A 21,238-nucleotide genomic window follows, 5' to 3' on the forward strand; every position below is an offset into this window, starting at 1 on the left:
CAAAGAGAGAGAGAGAGAGAGAGAGAGAGAGAGAGAACCCATGCTCATTTCTCTTACCCTTGAAAAATACATTATGACATGATACCTAATTTATAATTCGTGACGCTTTTACAAGATTCTTCAATATGTATTTATTATCAAGTCCTGCCCTAGAGTTGCTTACATATTTTTTTAAAAAGCTTTTAAAAAATAGGGAGGGAAGCCATAATTAGTAATGTAGGGCTTTGTAAAAATGTCAACTTACATTCTTGTTGGACTATTTCATTCTTGAACTAGTGGTATACTAGTGCTTTCTAAATATTAAAAAAAAAAAAAAGAAGAAGAAGAAGAAGAAGAAGAAAGGAAAGAAGACAAATTGATTGATTCTGGTAACCATGACCTGACTTAGGACTTCAAAAATTCTTTCAAAGTAGTGCTTTTCATTAATAATTAAATTTTGCTTATTCCAAGAGCCCATTTTCCCATTTACTGTTTATGTATGCTTTTGCAGACATTCATTTTTCCCTATGAGCCCTACAAACCTTTTCACCTATCCTTAATAAAAAACAAAAACAAAAAAAAGTGAAAATTTAAATAAAACATAAACCAGTAAATGTTAGGGGTGAAGTCCAATTAAAGTTAGGGGTGAAGATGGTATAGAGTTACATACTTTTTTAAATTTCCATGTTTCTTTTTGCCATATCAATACTACCCTTTTCTATCACTATCAGTGTATAAACAACCTATCTTTTATATATGAATTAACATTTGGAACAGCAGTAAGAAAATAGACTGGAACCATAATATTCTCCAAATAGTAGCTAATCTGATCTTTGAACAATCTTCACTCATTCATTTTACATTAAAAAGATATAACACAGGTGTTCCCATATCTTACTAGAGAACTGTAAATTAAAAATGCAGGTCTGATTTACTTAAGAGACAAGTTATATCATTCATCCCAAGATTAGACTGTCTGTATGCGAATTACCAACTGATGGTATTTTGTTTCATTTCAAATTAAGAGTTCAGAAAATAAGAAAAATTAAGAGACGCTATAAAGCCAGTGTGCTCACCCTCATCTGAGGCCTGACAATTGTGCCAACATTACACTAATTAAAACAAAAGTGCTGTAGCAACCACCTCAGGTGAAGGCTTTCTTCATGACTTTGAAGATGTGGTTTCTGCTGCATGCAGTGTTCTCTTCTAGCTAGTACACTATAAAAGCTACTTAATATTTCCATTGTGAATGCTTTACTGCTTTCTTCTCTGTAAATTGCACTACACATACTTTGTACATCTCTACTACTGCACTTACCACGTAATCATGTTTACTTGTCTTTCTCACCTCTACCCTAATCAAACTTGAGCTTCAAGGCAGGGACTTTGTCATATTCATCTTTGACTATTCTGTACCTCATCTATGCCTAGTATGTAGCATGAAATCACTCAAATGTTTCTGAAGGAAGAAAACTGGAAAAACTCTCAATAACTTGCCTTTGAATTTCAAAATCTTTTTAATGACATGCTGCAGTCAGAATAAGAAATGTTTATTCTGTAAATAAGAGATAAACATAAGTAGATTCTGTCCTGCTGACATAACTCCCTATCGATCTTAGTTGTTCTTGTCAAGTATTTTAACTCACGATTTTTTCTTTAAATACAAATTAATTCAGGTTTTATTTTTTAAAAACAATATTTTACGAGTAAATATCAGTTCCTATTAACAGAATCTAATCTTTTACGTAGATGCAAAAATACACACGCAAGGTATAATGAATGCTGACACGTATAATAAAACAAAACAAACCAATATCCAGACTGAAATCAGTTTTTTAACATTACCAATAAGGAAAGGAGGGATGGGAAGAATAGATCACAATGCAGACGATTCCAAACTAATAGATAACTTCAAAAACAATAACAATTTTGGTTGTAGATATATCACTTGATTTTAAATTAGTATTTCAACTCAGACCACATTTTCAGAATATTAACATGACAGATCTTTATTGGTGAGAGTCTATCAATGTGTCAGTATTTGAGAAACTATGCTATCCCTTCTTTCATCCCCCTAATTACTCTCCTTTTATTATTTATTCTCATTTTTGTGTCATATGTAGGTCAGAGAGCTTAATTTGTGTTCTTTATAGTACAGCAAGATAATTTTTGGCATGTGATGTAATTTATCTTTCTCTTTAGTTGGATTTCTCAAAAATTTTATGTGAAAACTATGATAAAAATATATTTAAGCAAAAAAAAAAAGTTTTCTTACTATCCTAACGTATGAGAAAGATTTAAGGGTTTTAGGTTGAAAATCTATGTTATAGCAAATCTATGTAAATAATAAACATAGCAAGGGTTTCTGAGAGACATTTTCTGAATGAGTAGCAGTCTAAAGGGAGATTTTTTAAATAATAAAGAACAGCATCTAGCATATATACCAAATCTTTAAATTTTACTAGTTATAAGAAAAATTTATGCAATAATTCATAATGCAAGATATAAAGAGATTCTTTATTTACTTATTGGAGTCTAAGAATTTCTTAGTCAACTGAAATTGACTCAGAACTGAAATCCAACTGAAAACCTCAAAAGCATTTAAAACACAAAGCTTTCCCCATTGTTATTCCCATTATTTCAAGGTTCAAGTAGTACTTTCATAATCAATGAGAACATCCAAATCTACTCACAAGTACTAAAATAAGATTTTCTCAAACATTTAAAACTAATAAAGTGATTTATTTTGATACTATAAAATCCTATAAACCTTATAAAGAAAGTAATGTAGTAACTACAGTTTTACTCATCGGAACTAAACTACCAGCTAAAGATTTTTCTGTCAAATGTTTTAAGTGCAGTGTGGAAAAATTAGGCTAACTTAACTGCAATATAATGCAACAGAATGGCTTTTATTTAAAACATCTTTATTTATAGAATGTGATTTAGTCAAAAGCAGATATAAAATAAAATTCAAGGACATGAATTATTTCAGAGACATGAATATATCTTTATAGACAATGGAAATAAGTAAAATTCCACAAAGTTAAAAAAAAAAAAAAAAAAAAAAAAAAAAAAAAAAAAAAAAAAAAAAAAAAAAAAAAAAAAAAGCTTTAGAAGAAACAGTGAAAAAATCTATTGGAATCCTTACCTTTGGGCTGCTGTTTTTACTAATGACATCTGTGTATCAGAATGTTGAATATGACTACGATGAACTACACTTCCAGAACATAGTGATGTATTTTGTGTATTTCCACTGCAGATTCAAGAAACAAAGAATAATGTGAACAGGAGAAAGTTACATACACATATGCAAAATAAATCCTTTAAAATCTGAGCAAATGCATGAAAAATTATTATCACTTAAAAAAATGTATAGAAAAGCCATCATCCATGATAAATTGTCTATTAGGAGTTTCCCACTTTCTGAATTTGCTTCTAAATGTTTCCAATCCAATTCGTGAAAGAAGATAAAGAGTAGAAGAACACTAGAAATCAGGAATCCTTAATTAATATTTTGTATCAAGAGATTTCCAGTAAATTAATTCAGATATATTTTCTCTCCCTATTCTCTATTTAGGAACTTTTATAAAAAAGCTTTTAAACTATGAGTATTACTAAGTTTCCCTATATGCCAAAATAAAAATAAGTGTAAAAAAAAAAATGAGTTCTAAATTCTACTTCTGATTCTGCCACTAGCTTGAAAGTTACTTAGCTTTGATGTACCTCAACAGTTTGACTATAAAATGACAAAGTAAAAATTAAATGGTGATTTTCAACCCTACTTCCAGGAGATGTTAACAGCTCAATCAGATCAGTAACAGTGGTTCACTATGACAACCATTAGGAAAGGAGAAGAAAAATAAGAAATCTTTAAAGTCCTTTATTGAGATAATCCTGATAAGAATCTCCTAAAGGAGACATGACCATCCCCCCTACCATGCCTTCTACTTCTAATATAACGACTAAGATTTTATTAATCATATGAAAGCAAGCTCATTTTACAAAATCCTACTCTACTGAAATTTTTCTTACAATACTTTTATTTGGAACCATAAAATCACTGAAATCACCCCTATTCCCAAGATTCAAAGCAATGAATCTTCGCACTGGGACCACTCTACCTGTTGGCCTTACTTTATAGCTTGGGTCACTTGGCCACAAAGGTAGTTAGTTTTAGTGTCAAACCCTTTATCTTTTTTGTAGGAATGTGTGGTGTAGTGCCGATACCTCAATTTCTTACTGTTGCTCAGCATGTTAAGCCCAATTGGGTTGCCTTTCAAAGGTTTTAAACTTTCAGTCTTGTTTTGTCTTGCACATGTCTTCCAGGGATTACCAGAACTAGTAGCAACAATTTCAGATTGACGATTTAACTGTAAAAAAAAATCCATAAATGTTAAGAGTGAATAAATACCAACTATTTGAAAACCAATTAAAAAGGTAGTAAAAATGTACCAGATATTAGGGATGAGGAAGAGGAATGGCAGTGGCATGGATCTAAGAGTAATTCAACTACAATACTTTCCCCCACCCACCTAAGGACAACACGAATATATAGGATATGGGTATTTATATTATTTTCTTTTCATTTAAATATTTCCAAAGATATCTGAGAAAATTAAAGAGAAAAACAGAAGAGATGAAGGTAGAGGATCTTGGGAGAACAAAAAAAAAGTAAAAAATAAACATTTCCCCTGCTTAACAGGCCTTACTGCTATCTATAGGGTAGTACAGCCATATATGGCAATAAGTTGTCATTTCAACTAATACAAGGACTTGGCCTTAATATCGAAGTTTCTATATAAACGCAGAAACTGAGATGTCTTCATACTTTTGAAGTTGCAAATAATAAGAACACATCAATAACAATCACTTTAGGTAGATCACAGTATGACAACAGGATGGCCCATTCCTTGAGAAGCTCTTCTCAACCAAGAAAACTATTTTTTTACATCCATTGCACGAGACATTTAAAAGTTGCTTTCGGACTCAAGACAAAGGTCCTCAGATCTTAGTGATAATTTACCCAAAACAAGATGTTAAAAATCATTCTTATATACTTTAATTTTATTTTTGAAACAACAGTCTAATATTTTTTTTTTACTTTTATAAGAAAATATAGTCATAAGAAGATAGCGACTTGCCTCCCCTCCACCCCCAACTGTCTTTATAGAAATCTAACAGTTCCCTCCAAAAAAAATCTCCCACAAAAAGGCCTGAGGAGAGTTCACTGTGCAAGTACCATTCTTGTTTTTAGGCATATCTGCATTACAAAATTCCAAAAAGACTTATTTTTGACATACTGCTTATCACTTTCTCTTCCTTGAGACGTTTCTTTACTTCCTAATCTTTTACTTTATAGACTCCTTCACTCCTGGTAATGTCATATCAGGTAATGCAGATCAATCTTCCCTCTACTTTCTGCAAACAACTAGAAAAGCTGGAAAAACTACAAGTTAAAAAAAAAAAAAAATCTGTTTCAGGCCTCTGAGGGCTACCAAGGCAGTGAAGAATTAAGAACTAAGATCAGGGACAAGAAAACTCAGAAATCTGAACCCAGATTTGTATTTTTCCCTGAGGCACCCTTTGATTCCAGAAGATGCAGCTGAGAGGCTGAGAAGCTATGCTCAACTTCCAACAGAATCAGAGAGCTAAGGAGACAAAAAGTGTAGTTCAAGGTCTACGAAGTACAAAGGGACCTGTAAACACCTCAAAATTCAGATTAGGATTATGGCATATTAATTAGAGTGCATTAGAACGCTAACAGTCCTCTCACAGGTTGAAATCCAGCTTCCAATCATCTAAACCTCCAGTTCAAGAGTAAATCAGATATTATTGTATGCCAACTATAAATGAAAAATAAAAAAATATTAAAAAAGTAAATCGGAATTACCTGGTTCAAATTTTAGAGTAAATCAGAATTACCTGGATGCTTTATTAAAACAAACTGCAGTGTTCGATCCTTACAGTTTATTCTGATTCAGTAGGTCTGGGGTCAGCCTCAGAACTTGCATTTTTTAACAAGTCCCCAGGTAATGCTGATACTGCTAACCAGGAGACATTCGGAGAACCATTGGATTAAGGTGATCCAAGATTGCTAATGTTCCTAATTACTAGCCAGAAGTAAATGTACATCCCTTGTAGAGAAATAATATTATCCTTAGCCTCAAATTACCTCGGATTTTTCACATGCAATGCCTACCATTCATAAGCAAGCTCTTAAATAAGACAATGTAATCAAAACCAAGAGAAACCACTGATAATGGGAATAGAACTACAGGGGACAAAAAATTATACTCTCTCACTTCCATTAGGAGAATACAACCAATTCCGTATTTGTTAACTCTTTTTTTTTTTTATCCCACAGAAAACTGTTACTGTTGAAAAATAATGATTTGGGAATCAAAAAGACCTGTAGTCTCTTTCTAGCCACGTAACTTTACTAGTTATTTCAAAAATGAACAAAGAAATAACACAAAATGTCTAGCCCTGGAATGGGTCTATAGGAATTCAATAACTATTAGATCTCACTTAATTAGAAACACAAATATCTTCAATTAGAAAGCCCATAAATTTTGTCATAAACAACTGGTCATTAAACTGCGTTTGGCCAAGAAAAATTAGGCCTATCCAATTATTGTGATCTAGGCCTATTCCCATGTCATTTTTAAAAAATGTTCTAAGTCAATGGTTCTTAAAGTGTGGTCACTAAATGAGCAGCATCAATATTACTTAGGAATACTTTAAAAGGCAAATTTCAGGCCCCACTCCAGACCTAAATCAGAACCTCTGGGAGTTGGGTTCAGCAATCTATTTATCAAGCCTTCCAGGTTATTCTCATCACACTGTTGGAGAGCCATAGCTCTAGGTGATTTTGATACACATGTTAAGAATCTTGGAAGCAAAAAGTTTCCATTAGAGCTTGACCATGTAATTCTGTAATTACAGACAGTATTTTTTGAGGGTTTACTATGCATAGGCATTATGCTAATTACTTCATATTCAATATCTCATATTTAATATCTTATATTTAATCGCTATATTTTATACATTTCAGTAGTTCTTCAGCAATTGCACCTGAAACATTAGGTCAATTACTTGACACTGCTGAATGACGGACAGGATTAATATGCTCAAATTTCCCACTTCAGTTATTTTTTCTCAACAAAATCTCTCTATCACAAGTAATTTAAACTTTATTGAAACTCTATCCTTATGTTATAAAGATTATTAAGCTTAAAAAGGCATTGTAACTTCTCCAAACTGATTGTCTCCAAAGCCTATTCTTTCCCGTATTACACTGCAGAAGGAATTTTTATAGTTTCTAGAAATACAAACATTGATTTTTAACAGAAAGCAAAAACAATGTTATTCCTAAAAAGACTCAAAATCATTAGGATACAGACCATCTTAAAAATCAAAGGAACTGTACTAAAAGTTCCTTAACATAAATGTAAAAAGTTAAAATTATCTCACCCAAATTAGAGGCACCTAACTTAGCTAATTCAATCATATTTCTGATTAAGTGCTTACACATTTAATCAGACTTGCGTTTTCTTTTTAGAAAGCATTTGGGCATAGCAATAGACAACTTAAAGCCCATCATTAAAATTAAAGCAAGAAAATCTGTATAAGCCAAATTCTTAAACTGCCTAATTCTGCTGCGATAGGTTACTATCAAAAGCTACATCCACTTCAGTCAGCAACAAGTCACACCACTGCTTCTAGCTTTGTCAGATAACCATAACTCACAAAAAACCATTTACTTTTTTTTGTCAAATTCTCTTAGAATACATTCCCATTTGTTATACTTCGAATGTAGCTGGGAGTGGGTTGGAATCTCTCCATACGAAAGGCACTAGATGTAAATTTGTAAAAGATTCTCTTATCACACAATTACATATCTCTAGGACACAATTCTAGCTGCCAGAAAATTTAGAGCTGTTTAAAATACAACATAAAAATTATTTTAGATACCTGGCACATCTATTTCTTTCTGCCTAATTAATAATTTTTATCCTTCATTTTATTTGTGCTCTTGGTAATCTACATCAAATTATTGGGGGAAATAAAGTGTAACTGAGTAAAAATTGAGCCATTTATGGCTATCTCACAGATTAGATTGCTACTACTAATAAAGTCAAGAATATATTCGAGTCTAGAGGTTTCCCTCTCCTCTGTCCTCCTCTTTAGCAGCCTAAGACCGTTTTCTAGCTAATGCAATCACAACATCGGGAGAGCTACTGTGGACTGATGGATTCCCACAAAATCATCACATGGTTACCAAACCAACTATAAAAATCGGCCTTACTGATGTCAGATAAGCAACTATAAACAACACATCATAATTAGTAAAGGGAAACCAGTTTACAAAGGTTCAATAACACTGCATTTAATAATGATAATGCAGCTATTTATAAAAGATGTTCAAGTGTCATGCACTATGTATGTGTATTACATTGTTTCATAATTCTCACAATCATCTTATAAGGTGGGTGGTTATTAGCAGGCCTAGAATCTGATATTCTGTCTGATTAACTACAGTAATATAATACTACCCATCCAGAAGCTTTATGTTTCCCTCAACTGAATATTGATCTACATACAACACATTTATGTAGTGCAGGGAATCAGCAAACTTTTCTCTAAAGGACCAGACAGTAAATATCTTAGACTTTATGGGTCATAGTCTCTGTCAAAGCTACTCAACTTTGTCTAAATTAATTCAAATCTGTTATTCTAGCATAAAAGCAGTCATAGACAACACAAATGAGCATAGCTATTTTCCAATAAAACTTTATGAACAAAACTTTTAATTTCATATAATTTTCACGTCATGAAATAGTGAAATAGTGTCATGAAAGGGTATTCTGATTGTTTTTTAACCATTTAAAAAATGTAAAAACTATTCTAGTTCATAGACTATAGGTTGTGGGCCAGATTTGGACTGTGAGCCTTGGTTTGCCAACCCTTGTATTATAACATTAATCATTAAGTGACTGATGAGTATATAGCCATAGAAATTAAGCTCCACAGGAACACTGGAACATTGTGCTTAATACATATTTGCTACATAAATAAATATTTCATTGGGACTGCTAAAAGTGCAAACATTATCAATATGTGGTATCTTCAACCCAAACTTCCCATACATCACATAATCAACTTGACCAAAAACCAAGTAATCAGGAAATTTAGTATCTAAGAACTTCAGATAAGATAACCTAAAAGAATGTTAAATAGAGAGACATGAAAAATGTATGTTAAAGGCATTTAAATTCTTAAAAACAAAGTGGAAACAATAAAGGAAGAACTAGACTATAGAAAAAACATAAAATTTTGAGAGAATCAAAAGAAGTTCTACAAATGCTAAATGTCATTGAAATGTTTAAAAAAAAAAGTAATGGATAGACTAAATGGCAGGTTAGCTATATGAAAAAATGATTGTCTTATGTTTAATAAAAGTTCCAGAAAGAAAGGCAATATCCAAAAAGATAATGGCTAAAATTTTTTTTCAGAACTAATGAAAAACATGCCTTATAAAGAGGCACAATGAAAGTGCAGAAGCCTAAACGCAAAGAGGTTATTCTGTGAAAGAGAGGAGGAAGAGTACTAAAACACTTTGAACTAAAATAAAGGTTTTCTCTTAATTCTATGTTCATTTTCAAATGGAGAAAAGGGATTATATTATAGACCTATATATTACCCACAAGCCATTAAATATCCAGGAATGTGTTAACCCCTAGGATACATAGATTTTCTAAAAGGATAAAGAGGCACAAATAGATTTTTGGAAATCAACTCACAAATCCTTAATCTCCACTTTTACATTTTCTTAAAACTGACTTACTTTAAAACCCATCTCTAAAAAAGGCGTCATACAATATCTCCTTCCCTATCTCCCATTTCACAATAAATCTTTTTCCATTTTACAAAACGAAGACATAATTCTTACGTATGGTTTTAAGAGTCTAAAAACCTCCTGAAAAAAAAAAAAAAACAATTTGAAATATTAGTATCTAGAATCTTTTGGCACGTACAATGGTAGTAAGGCTTCTTATCTTTCCCTGTTTTATGTATACTTCTGTTAAATGTGAACCTTGGGTTAGAAACTGGGTATTCTAGACCAAAAAAGGATTTTCTTAATTTAGCTATGCTACAAAATGGAAAAACAAAAGTAACAAATATTTGCATCTATGAACTTTGTGTCTTCTATTCCAATTATTTTCAAGAAAAGCATTGCTCTAAGGAAAAAACTAAGTGAAAACAAAGCAAAGAAAGCATTTAAAAAAAAAAAAAAAAAAAGACTGAAATGTGCTGTGCCATATTACAACCAGGTAATAAACTTGAGGTCAAAGCCAAGGCCATACTTTTCTGCTTTAGAATTCACAAGTGAAATGGCTGTCATGAAGATGCCAATTAACATGTATATTTGAAATGAAAAAAGAAAACTTTTATAGATAAATATTATATCTGATTTAATCAACTGACTGCCACATGCATGTGAGCTGGCCTTGTCAAATAAGTTCTATGTAGACATTTTCCATAGACTAAATAAGCTAAATATGGAGTTTCAATTTTTAAAGAAAATATATAAAAGAAAAAATATAAGACACTTTATTAAAACATATTGTATTGACAAAGGAATTCTGAAATTAACAAGATTTCAATTTTTCCAATTATTTGTGTATTTGGTTTTTAAAAAGAATCTAAAAGCAACAAGTATAATTACTAGACACTTGTTAAATCTTAAAGCCTTTTCAGTATATTCTCCAAATTCAAAAAGTCAATGACTAATGAATGAATTACAAATTATTTTCAACTTTTAGATGTAAGACTGCTATGTGATTTTGGCATTTAATTCAAAAGGAAAGAACTGAATGATAATGCAACAGCAAAACTCTTTCCATATCCATCTATTTATTATGCGACCAAGATTTCTTCAGCACTCGTATCTTTAAAAAAAAAAAAAAAGTTTAAAAAGAAAATTGCTGCTGAAAGTTTTATTCTAGCAATAAATATCTATTCATGGATAAATGGACTAAATGAATAAAGAAAAACATCAGTACCATCTGTTTTAAGGTATACATTTCCAATACAATTCTAGACAATAGGTTTAATATCTGTATTATAGTCTTGAGTTAAGTGTTTATTGATAATTATAAAGATAATTTGATCTAGTAAAAAAAATACTTAGAACTTTTTAGTGAAAGGAATGTTATTTCATGTTAAATTTCAGTGGATGTTTATCTTTTTATTAAAGTTGATAGGATAATTTAAATTTTTTCAATCACATAAAAATCTATGTCAGAATTTTAACTTTATATATATTTTATACATGCATTTTAACATGAAGTTTTTAACATGAAGTTAAAATGCATGTATAAAATGTATATAAAGATAAAATTCTGTGATAAAACTGAACAGAAATATAAATTTAAGAAAAAAGCACAGTATATTTCCAATTGTTCAAGAGGAGATATGTATATTTTTAAAAAACTTGATGCTGAGTATCAAATCATAATTATTTTTAGAGCTCACTGGATACGTATCAGCATCATATAGGTTTTATTTTAAAATATCAACATTTATACCCTTTAAAATATGTAATAAAGTATACACTTTTTAAAAAAATTAAGGGCATCTGCAGGCCCAAAAAAGAAAAACTGAAGACCAATGTCATGGAAGTTAGTGATGAAAAAAAAAACACCTTTTATTTTTCCCCACAAAGTTCACTATTTTTATACCTCCCTGAAGAACACCTAAACTGCATCACTCTATGGAACTGAGATGTGAAAATAAAAGCTACAGAAAACCGCAATGTGAAAAACTTTACAGTTTTTCAGTGTGAGTAATATAAAGAAAATCTTTAGAGTATTAATAGAAAATTGCAAATTCTAGAAATTCCCTAAATTATGACAAAATAGAGATGTTGTGGAAGAAAAACTCCTACAAAGATGGGGTAAGGGGACTAAATTTAAAAGCTCCTAAAATAGTATTCAACAATAAATACAGAAAATATGTAGACAGGGTGCTATGTCAGACTGGCAAAAATTCAAGTTTTACCACATACCCACTAAGATTACATTAAGTGGGAATTCTCATATATTACTAGCAGAATGGCAAGTGCTAATGCCTATGAATGAGGCACTTGGCAATATCTAGCAAAATCACCTATAGATTTAAATTCTGAAATGGCAACTACAATTCTAGGAATCTATCCCACAAATACACTGTGAAGATACGAAAAAACTGTAAGTACAGACTTTTTTAAAGCACTGCTAATAATAGTAAAAGTCTTGGAGAGGGGTAACCTCTGCTTATCGATAAGGAAATAACTGACTATCTATGGTACATCCATTACCTGGTGTACTATGTAGCAATAAAAGTGATAAAGATCTCTATAAATACTCTGCTGTAGACTGATCTACAGATTATACTGTTAAGCAAAAAAAAAAAAAAGTTTTTAATTAAAAAAAAAAAAAAAAAAAAAAACCCAACGTACCAAACAATGTGGATACTTTCTCCAAGAAGGGTGGTACATTTTTATTATTAAAAAAAAAAGAAACAAGTTTAGACCACATAATTTTAAAACAGGCTGCCTACAAGTGAAAGAGAAAGAGATAGAGAGAATCAAGATAAAAGCTAGGCTTCTGTGAATAAAAATTCTTTTGTAGATTTGACTTTGGAACCACGTATTTTTCCGTAATTATAAAACAAATTAAATCAAATTTTTTTAAAAAGCAGTTCCTCCAAAACAAATAAACAAACAAAACCTGGCTCTCATCCAACTGGTGGAATTAACAACCAGGAATAATTTCAACACAGTAACTTAAATATACATTCCTACTGGGATATCCAACTGGTGGAATTAACAACCAGGAATAATTTCAACACAGTAACTTAAATATACATTCCTACTGGGATATACCTGGGGATGCCACCAAACACCAACAACAAGAAAACAAATGAAATAAAAAAAATTAATCATTTTGTTAGTAATTATATTTATGCTGGTATTGTAAAACTACTTAAGGTAAGTTTACATCATTAGGAACCAAGACACTAAACCCAAAAGCCATAAAAAAAGACTAATATATTTCACAACATAAGAAAATACATTTTCTCCAAGGCAATAACCACCAAAAGCAGAGACAAAAAATTAGTGAAAAAAAAAAAGACTCGTTTAAAATATTAGCAACTAGTATCAAAGCAATCAGCCAGTTTTTCCAAAAGTATTTCATCAATCAAACCTAAGATGCATCACTGCTGTTATGTACTAATGCACAAAGAAATTTTTTTAAATTAAACCATGTCATGCCATCATTGTAATATGCACCTAGATAGACTTTAGGTGTCAAAATGGGCAAAAATGTATATTTTAGACTCGATATAAACAGAATTCCTATGGATCAATAATATTTAAGACCAAATAGAAAAATGTGCCAAGGATATTAAATGGTAATTATTAGAAAATAAATAAATGGGCAATATTAAATGTGTTCAATTTCACTCATAATAAAAGAAATGCATATTAAGACTACAGTGAGATACTATCTTGCCCTGGCAAATATCAAAAGGTTGATAACACTGTAACAAAAGTTAGAGAAAACAGGTATACTCAGACATTACTAATAAAAGCATAAATCATGTATAACAAAATTAGAAATGTTATCTGTTCTGATACAGCAACTCTACTTATAGAAATTCATCTTACAGATATACTCATGTGTGAGTAAAATAACCCATACAGAAGGCTAATTTACTTGACATTATTTTGGAGGGAGCAAAGGTTGATAACACCATAAATATTGTGGTATTAAATGACGGCACATCATAAAATGGGAATACTATGCACCAAGTGAAAAGAATGAGGGTGCCTTTAATGAACTCTTATGGATAGTTTCCAGATATATTAATTTTTTAAAGTAAGATTAGAAAAAGTATATACAGGATGCTAGCAACTGTGTGACTATAAGGGGATGAGACAAGAATATATGTTTTCATTTTAATGCATAAAATATCTCTGAAGGGATAAATAAGAAACTGGAAACACCGTTTGCTTCTGGGGTAGGGAAGAGGGTGGTAGGGTCTTAGAAATAAATAATATAAACATCTGAAGTATTCATTTTCAGTATATAATGCAAACTTTTTTAAAAATTAAAAAAGCAACACTTGCCTTTTTTCCTTTTGCGGTTTCAGAATCCTCATCTTCATCTACATTGAGTAGATTTGCCTCACTACACAGAAAATAAGGAAAAAAAAACCTTAAGTGACAATTACAACCCATACATTAAATTCAGAAGTTGTATCCTCTTTGCATACATAATAATTCAAGGATCAGCAAACTTTTTCTGTAAAGGGCCATAGAGTAAATATTTTAGCCTTTCTAGGCCATATGGTTTCTATAGCAACTACTCATCTTTGCCACTGTAGTATGAAAGCAGCCACAGATTATACGTGTGGCTGTGTTCCAATAAAACTATTAACAAAATCCACTGGTGGGCAAGGTTGGGCCTGCAGGCCATCATTTGTTGATCCCTGCCATAAATGAACACATACTATTTGTTTTCTTAACTATAGATTTCATATACGGTCACACTCATTTTTACTTTCTTTCTTGGATTTAAAATTAGGGGAAAAGGACAGAGAAACAAACAAACAAACAAACTGATATGAAAATCTTAGCTAATGAAGAAAAAAGTAATTCCAATGGTATTGCCACAGTAATACCATTTTGAAGAAAATATCAACCCTTCCTTGAGAATCATTGGCTTGAGATACTAAAAGATCAGAAGGATGCATCTATTAACAGTTTATATTAATCTCAACATGTTCATAAAGGATCCACTTGAAGATCCACTTATAATGATGAACCAGAGTGCAATTCATAAATGAAACATACAGGTAGCACCTTAAGACAAATTTTTTACATAACCATGACAAGTCTTCTCAAAAAGAAGCTCAAAATACACCTCCGAAGGCAACTCAACTAAGCTATTTTTAGTAAAATCCTAGCTATTTATAATAAAAATGTAAAATCTGTTTCATTACTGTTTATACACATCTCAACTTTTTAATGCTAAAAATTCTCTTCTTCCAAACATTTTACAAAAATGTTTAAAAAAATGGTATACTTTCCATTCAACTTAATTTCAAATTTAATTCCAATTTTTCAAAACTAAATAAATACTAAATGTCTGTAACAAAAAAATTATTTTAAATTAAAAAATAATCAAAAATAAAAACATAAATGAAAGAAGACCATAAAACACCAATTTTAAATGACAAACTTACCAGTTCTAAGCTCTCCTTCAAATAAAACTTCAGTTCAACATCTCATAGGTGAAGGCACAAAAAGTGGTAATGATGAACGGAGCTGTTGCCCAGACAGAAGTGAAGCACCTACAATATTTAGCCAATATACTCTGAATGGCTTCCTGTGTAAAATTTCTAAAGCATAATTATAGTTTCGGTTGAACTTAGTGTATATATTTTTGTTTCTCTAAATTTGTTTCTCTGGCCAGGAGAAAACCAGATCAATAAACCAAGAAACTAATAGCAATGCTGTATCTGTAATACAAATCTGACAACATGCAAAAGGTTCTATTGAAACTCTTATTTAAAATTTTACACAAAAGTAATTCCAAGTATATTAACAAAGCATAATAAACACTTTACTTAACTTCTGTCTGGTTCAACACCTGTTTATCATTTACAGTGTTTCTGGTGGGAATCTGACCTAAGATGGATTTGGTGGTGGTGGGAGGCTTATAACTGGGAAGAAGGATATTATAGGATTAGACTTTCATACAAAATTCAGGGGTCTTAATCTGGATTGACTTACAATAAATGGTGGCTTTTCAAATCTTTGAACAGAATGCCCCATTTATTTTTTTAAAAAAGAACAATTTCTTTAGCTGGAAATCTTCTCAACAGTGGTTGATTTTTAATCAGAAGGTTACAGGTATTACCTGCATGTCTATACATTTCAAAAGATGGAGAAATATTAACAACAAAATTATTTACCAATAAAGAATTACTTTTTCTTTCCTTAACGCTAGTGTAAAACAGTTCAATATTTTCTTAAGAATGCCACACTCTTAAAAATATTTCCATGAACTATAAATTGTTTTCCTAATGAAGTTTCATTCTTATAAATAAAAATTCTTACTCTTTATCTGTATCTCCTTCACTTTCTTCTCCATGATCGAAGCTCCAATTATTTTTAAAACCTCCATCTCTCTCAGATTCTGCTCTAGTCAAAGCTGAAATAAAAACAAACTGAGATAAGTATTCATTAATAAAGCTATTCAATATAAAATAAAATTGAGCATTCCCCAAGCCCTTTGCTTAGATTTTCTTTTAATTTGCTTGCCCTTTGACGATTTCTCATAAACATCTTATTTCCTCTAAAGAGAAAAAAATCCACATTAAAATGTTTTTGCTAATTTACAGTCATCCATGTGTGTTTGCTAGAGAAAGCTCAAATTAGTAAGGTATAATAAAAATGGGTAGCATAAATATGTATGAAATATATAAAAATCAACCTTGTATCTCCGTATTTGATGACTCATTCTAGAAATTAGTGCCTGTTAGTTTGCTTGCCTTATTCATGATAAACATATCCAGACCACTAACTTTTTCTTTACTGCCATCATCTGTACCTTTTAACAGAAGAGAAACAAATCAAGGACTTTTGTGTTGACAATATGGTAACCTCAATGTCAAAAAAAAAAAACAAAAAAAAACTATATCAGAATACCAAACATGTTTATTATGAGTTTAAAATTTTTTATAAGTGCACGGCTAAAATCCCCTGAAGCCATAAACAACTGGAAAGTGGGAACCCGAAGAGATAAATGAAATAAGATCTTAAGTTCTCATTTAGAGCCATGTGACAAAAACCTGATAGCCTAGAGTCAGGGCTTTAAGATCAAGTTTGGGGCCCCAGGCAAGATGAGAAGTCAGACTGAAGACCAGAACACCTGAAGGGCAACACCCTGAGTGGACTAGAGAAAAAAAGAAACTCACTGAAGAAATTGACAGTGAGGATAATTATGTCTTGTCCTTGGCTCTGGGTTTCTGGATTAAATTGAAGACAACATGTATCCACCCCATGATTAGGGAATTCCTAACCATAAGTTCAAAAATACTCAGGTTTGAGACCAGAAGTTTCACAACCTACATGGCCCCAAAAGAATCCATAATTTAAAAAGTCTCACAAGAAAATATGCTCAGCATCACTAGACATTAGGAAAATACAAATCAAAACTATAATGAGATATTACTTCACACCCATTAAGATGGATATTAAAAGAAAAACCCACAAAAAATAATGCGTTGAAAAGAATGTGGAGAAATTAGAACTCTTATGCATTGTTGATGGGAATGTAAAATGCTGCAGCCACTGCAGAAAAAGTTTGACAGTTCCTCTAAAGGTTTAACTCCATCAATCCCACTTCTAGGTATATACCCCAAATAACTGAGGGCAGAGACTCTGATATTTGTACACCAATGTTCACAGCAGCATTATTCACAATCGCCAAAAGGTGGAAACCAAAATGTCCATTAACAGATGAATAAACAAAATGTGCTCTGTACACACACACACACGTATATTATTCAGTGATAAAGGAATGAAATTCTGATACACGCTACAACATGAATGAACCCTGAAAACATTACATAGAGTGAAATAAGCCAGACACAGAAGGTCGAATATTGTATGATTCCACTTTTATAAGGTACCTAGAATAGGCAAATTCAGAGATAAAAAACAGAACAGCAGAAGCAAAAGGGAGAGGAGAATGGAGATTTATTTTTTAAAGGGTACGATTTTTGTTTGGGATGATGAAAAAGTTCTGGAAATGGATAGTGGCAATAACTGTACATTATAAATATACCTAATGCCACTCCACAACTGTATACTTAAAAATGATTAAAATGGTAAATTCTATATTATGTATAAAAAAAACTATAAAAGCAAAAGACTAGAAGTCTAACTGAATCAAACAGAAATCTTTTCTTAAAAAATATAAAATTTCGGAGACTGTCCCAGGTGCGGAGGGGGCTGACAAAGGAACAGTGGCAGCTGTCACCCCAGCCTTGGCTCCTGCGCCACACAATTCAGTCTTTCTTCAAGCTGCTGACCAAGTTGCTGACCCTCCATTGGCACCCAGGAAGATCAGGCAATTCTACTGGTGAATATGGATGGATAAGAGAGGCCTTGGAAGATGAAAGGCATATGTAGATGAACAGGTACCCCAGGTAACAGCACCACCTTCCTGCTATGTGAGAGAGAACCCTTGAAAGCCTTCTTGAAAAAACCCTCCCTCCCTAGTTAAGGCTTCAGATGATACACACAGTTGAAATCCGAATGTAATTTCATGAAACCTTAAACTAGAATCACCCAGCCAAGTCGCTTCCAGATTCCTGATTCGTGGAAACTGAGATGATACATTTTGTTTTGAGCTACCAAATTTTTGATCAATCTGTCATTCAGCAATAAATGTCGTGCTTATATATGTCGTGCAAATATGTATATACATATATATAAAATTTCAATATAAGCCTCAAAAAAAAGTTTCAAAGAATATGAGACCACAACTAAAAATATCATTTAAACAGGAGAAAATAACTGGGAATACCAGGTGCTGCAGACGTTAAAAATAAAAATAAATAAAAATAAAAATAAACAGGAGGAAATAAACCATCATGAGCAAATTTGAAACTTCTTTATGTGCATACTGGGGCTGGACAAATAAGTAAATAGATAATGACAGCAATGTTTCTCCCTGTCAGAGAAAGAGGTTACAAGTAAGCAAGAGAGGAAAGCCAGAACAGAGTCCATTAGAGAGACTGATATGAGCTCATATTGATACATGTACAGATGGATAAATACAGAAACAAATATAGATACGTACTGTACCATAGCAGTATACAGAGCTTAGTCTCAGTATGTCTAGGAGCAGTGACACCCCAGTAGCAACGAGCACACCTACAACCAGATCTTGATTTCTAAATACCATTCACCAATAAAAGGAGCCAGGACTCCAAGGAAAAATGACTGATTCTAGGGATGAAGAAGGAAAAATACAACATAAGCCTGGAATATTCTGCTGTGCCAGAAAGCAAGAAAGTACTTAAAAAAAGGGTGGGGGGGGGCATGTCAAAAGATTAAAGGAGCCAATCTGAAAGACCCTGCCAATAGCCAAACAAAGGTAGAACAATTTTAGCAAAAATACATAACAATAGTATTGGATGATGACCCCCGCAAATAAAATAAATACTCGAGTCTAAACTGATATAAACAACTGATTAATAAATGGAGAGAGAAGACATGTCTTTCTTACAAAAAAATACGTACAAACTCTCTCCTCTAAGAGATGAAACTTAATTCCCCTTCCCTTCAGTATACACTGGACTTGGTAACTCACTTCCAGAGTCAACTATAAAAATGGGAATAAAGTAAATTGACAGTGAAAAACCTGACAATCACAATCTCAGCCAGGTGTTCATCTAAAGTGATGTCTTATTCATACCATGCACAATCATGCACCATGTAATGAAGTTTCAAAGATAGACTGCATATACAACAGTGGTCTCATCAGATTATAATGTAGCTGAAAAATCCTATCCCCTAGTAATGTCATAGCCATCTTAATATCATGGCACAATGCATTACACAAATGCCACTGTATTACAACTTCTATAGTATTCAGTACTGCTGTTACAGGTTTGTAGCCTAGGAGCTATAGGGGAATGGAATTTGTCACTCCAAAATATGTCTCTTTGGCATAAGGATTTTAGGCTAGTTAATTTTAAGAAAGAGCAGGCATGAGAAAAGCTCTGAAAGCCAAGAGGCAAGTTAACCAAAAAGGCCAGTAGACAGTGAAAAATCAAGAGATATTTTATGCCCTAAAAGAACTGGGGTTCTGTACACATATTTCTAACAAACCTAATCATATTATTTCCTAATCGACAGATTAGAATCTATAAATTAATAAGTGAAAGAAAAATAGCCTCACAAAAGTGATAACTGCTGGTGAAAAAAATATAAAAAGCAAAGACATTTTTAAAACATAAGTTTAAAGCAACTTTGAGTAAGAACAAAAACTTAAAATCCTCAAAAGTCCTTGAGACTATCACAATTTAATATTCTGCTATGGCCGACGTTTGTAATGAGTGTGGAAAATTATGTCCACTATACCCCACTTATAAAATTGAAGGAAAGGAAAGATAAACATTGAGTGATCCCAGTTAAGTATCTCAAATTAAATACATGCATTTTTCTCCATACCCTCCACCAAAATGACAGTAATGGAAGGAGAGGGAAAAGCAGAAACCCATAAGAGCAAAATAATCCAGAAAGGGAGATAATAGCAGATGTGTGATATAACTGAATCAATGAAAGATGAGAATTTGATGGATGGGTGCGTAGGAACTGATTTAGTCACCTACAGAAAAGCAAACCTAAATGCCTGTGAAGGCATAAATATTACCAAATTGACACAAGAAAAAGATGTGCACATTGTTGTAGCAATAAAAGAAATGGAATTCATCATTAACAATCTTTCCATAAAGAAAAATGCAGATCCAGAGGGCTTCTCCAGTAACTTCTTTTAAACTTTTAAGAAATAGCAACAAATTTACCTAAAGTTTCCCAGAAATAAAAAAAGGAACATTTTGCGGCTCATTTTGTGAAGTCAGAATACACGATCCCAAACCTGACAATGACATTCAAGGAAGAAAAATTACCAAGCATTCTCTCATGAAAACAGATATAATACACTAAATAAAATATGAGCAAATCAAATCCAGTGATATATAAATATTACCATCAAGTAGGGTTTATTCCAAAAGCAAGAGTTAACATTTGCAAATTATTAATGTACTAACGAAAAAAATAAAAACTCTTAGCAAACTAAAAACAGAAGGTAACTTCCTTAATCTGAAAAAGAGTAACTATGAAAACCTTCGGCAAACATAATTTTCCCACTGCAATTAGCTATAAACAGTTCTACTACTCAACTACGTAGTGAGCGTCCTTACTAGCTAGCATAGTAAAGTCAAGTCAAGGGGAGAAAATGTGTATGAAGAACAAGGAAAGCAAACCAGAAGCAAATTTATTCATGTACAAAACCCTAGAAAGGCTCAAAAACTGGAGGCGCTAGTTACATCCATAGGAAAGAAAATTGGCTTTTTTTTTTTTGAATATGTATTTAGTAGAGCGTGAGCTAATAAATATATAAAGAAG

The 21,238-nt window shown here is 31.9% G+C and overlaps 1 protein-coding gene across 1 annotated transcript in view; it reads right to left on the reverse strand.

Annotated features, from left to right (window-relative positions):
- SENP6 (SUMO specific peptidase 6) overlaps positions 1-21,238 on the reverse strand; it is a 96,166-nt gene that overhangs the window by 55,905 nt on the left and 19,023 nt on the right. Inside the window, 4 exon segments of the mRNA XM_025042883.1 lie at positions 3,131-3,235; positions 4,210-4,352; positions 14,159-14,219; positions 16,154-16,247. Coding sequence (XP_024898651.1) covers positions 3,131-3,235; positions 4,210-4,352; positions 14,159-14,219; positions 16,154-16,247 — 403 coding nt within the window.

Source organism: Pteropus alecto, unplaced genomic scaffold (genome assembly GCF_000325575.1).
Source record: "Pteropus alecto unplaced genomic scaffold, ASM32557v1 scaffold7, whole genome shotgun sequence".
Lineage (NCBI taxonomy): Eukaryota > Metazoa > Chordata > Mammalia > Chiroptera > Pteropodidae > Pteropus > Pteropus alecto.